At 41.3% G+C, this 1,811-nt stretch overlaps 1 gene segment (V, D, J or C); it reads right to left on the bottom strand.

Moving 5' to 3' along the window:
- Nucleotides 1-856: 856 nt before the first annotated feature.
- Nucleotides 857-1,547, bottom strand: LOC124239647 (immunoglobulin kappa variable 4-1-like). The segment is given in 2 exon segments: nucleotides 857-1,290; nucleotides 1,499-1,547. Coding segments are annotated over 2 exon segments (483 nt in total).
- Nucleotides 1,548-1,811: the final 264 nt, after the last annotated feature.

The raw sequence follows: 1,811 nt of genomic DNA on the forward strand, positions 1-1,811 counted from the left end.
GAGGTTTGCAGGAATCTTTCCTGAAGCTAAATTTAATTAACCCAAATATTTCAGAAGGAGGTGAAGAAGTAATATCAAAATGACTGGAGTTTTTCCATTTTTACACTGAAATGAGCAGGTTAATTAAATGTTGTCCAAAGGACTCAAGTTATAGCACGCTTAGAGCAATGATTTCCTTCAGTCACAAAATTAGACTTGGGTGCCCAAGAGATGGATTTAAAGAGGAAGATGATAGATGATGAGAAAAAGTAACAGGGAGCACTATCGTATATTTCTAGAGTGGTAGGGTTAAAGAATGAGAGAAGTGCATTTGTAAGAATGAGTACAACTGTGGAAATGGAGAGAAGATAAAGGTGGTACAAAGGGAGACAGAGTAGGAAAACAACTTCAGTGACACTGATCATGAATGCTTCGCTGGAAAATCTGTGCATGGAAAGAAACAGCAAGAGAGGGATACAACCTTCTTTGTGGAAGGTTTTGAGTAGGAGAGGTGAACGATATAATAATGGGATAGTCCAGAGTTAAAAGGATGATTGCAGATAAAGAAAGGAAACCAGGAGAGCTAGAAATTAAAATAGAAATGTTCCTGAATCTCAGAAGAACAGGGAAGAGAGAATGGATCCATCATAGTGTAAAACTCAGTGAACCCTTTTCCAGAGGGTAGAGACAAACCTTATTGGCTGAATCACACAATGAGTCCATGAGAAACATGCAGGTTCCTGTGACACAAAACCTCCTGATCTCTAAGAGATATTTACAGCATTTTTTTTTCCAGCCATCTCCCATAAAAAGGGATTCAGAAAAAGCAAACCCTCTTAATTTTCCCCTGGACCCTACAAATCCAGCACAGAGTGAGTCAGGAAATATGACCTCTCTGGTAGATAGAGGAATGTGAATGTTCAAGACTGTGTAAGAGGAAGCAGCTGGTGCAGAAGAGACTCACTGACCCATGGTTTGGGGAGGAGGTTTGTGTTCGAGCCTGATGCACTGTGGGAGGATTATTATAATGCTGCAGACAGTAATAAACGGCCACATCTTCAGCCTGGAGGCTGCTGATGGTGAGAGTGAAATCTGTCCCAGATCCACTGCCACTGAATCGGTCAGGGACCACAGATGCTCTGTTGGATGCTGCATAGATCAGCAGCTTAGGAGCCTGTCCTGGTTTTTGCTGGTACCAGGATAACTCATTGCTAACACTCTGACTGGCCCTGCACCTCATGTCGACCCTTTGTCCTGGAGACACAGACAAGGAGTCTGGAGACTGGGTCATCACAATGTCCCCACAGGCACCTGCAAACACAAATAGATAATGATGATACACACACACTTTATCATAGACACATTGAAATATGTAATTTAAAATGTGCTTTCTAATAGTATTACATGTCAGCACACAATTGGGTCTATTTTGTAAACAGCCAGTATTTCGCAGTACATCTTAAAATTAATTTTTAACTATAGAAAGATATTACTCCAAAAGCACTTAAAAATTTCTCACCTGAGACCCAGAGCAACAAGGTTATAAGGACCTGTGTCTGCGACATCATCTTGGTGCCCTTGCCTGCCTGATGCAGCACAGCTCACACTGCAAAGGCCCATTTTATAAAACCTGAACAGCTGATCTGGGCCTCCAGGGGCCTATGCAAAGCACTCAATGATAGAAGCAAATTGCATGTGCAGTGAGTTGTGAAAATATCTAATGCAAATCAAGAGCTGAACATATCATCACCAGAAGTGTACTTGTATGACCAGATGACACAGAAGTCAACTTAGAAACTAAGATCAACTTAAAAGGTCTGAAACTACAAACT

This window comes from Equus quagga, chromosome 5 (assembly GCF_021613505.1).
Source record: "Equus quagga isolate Etosha38 chromosome 5, UCLA_HA_Equagga_1.0, whole genome shotgun sequence".
NCBI classification, from domain to species: domain Eukaryota; kingdom Metazoa; phylum Chordata; class Mammalia; order Perissodactyla; family Equidae; genus Equus; species Equus quagga.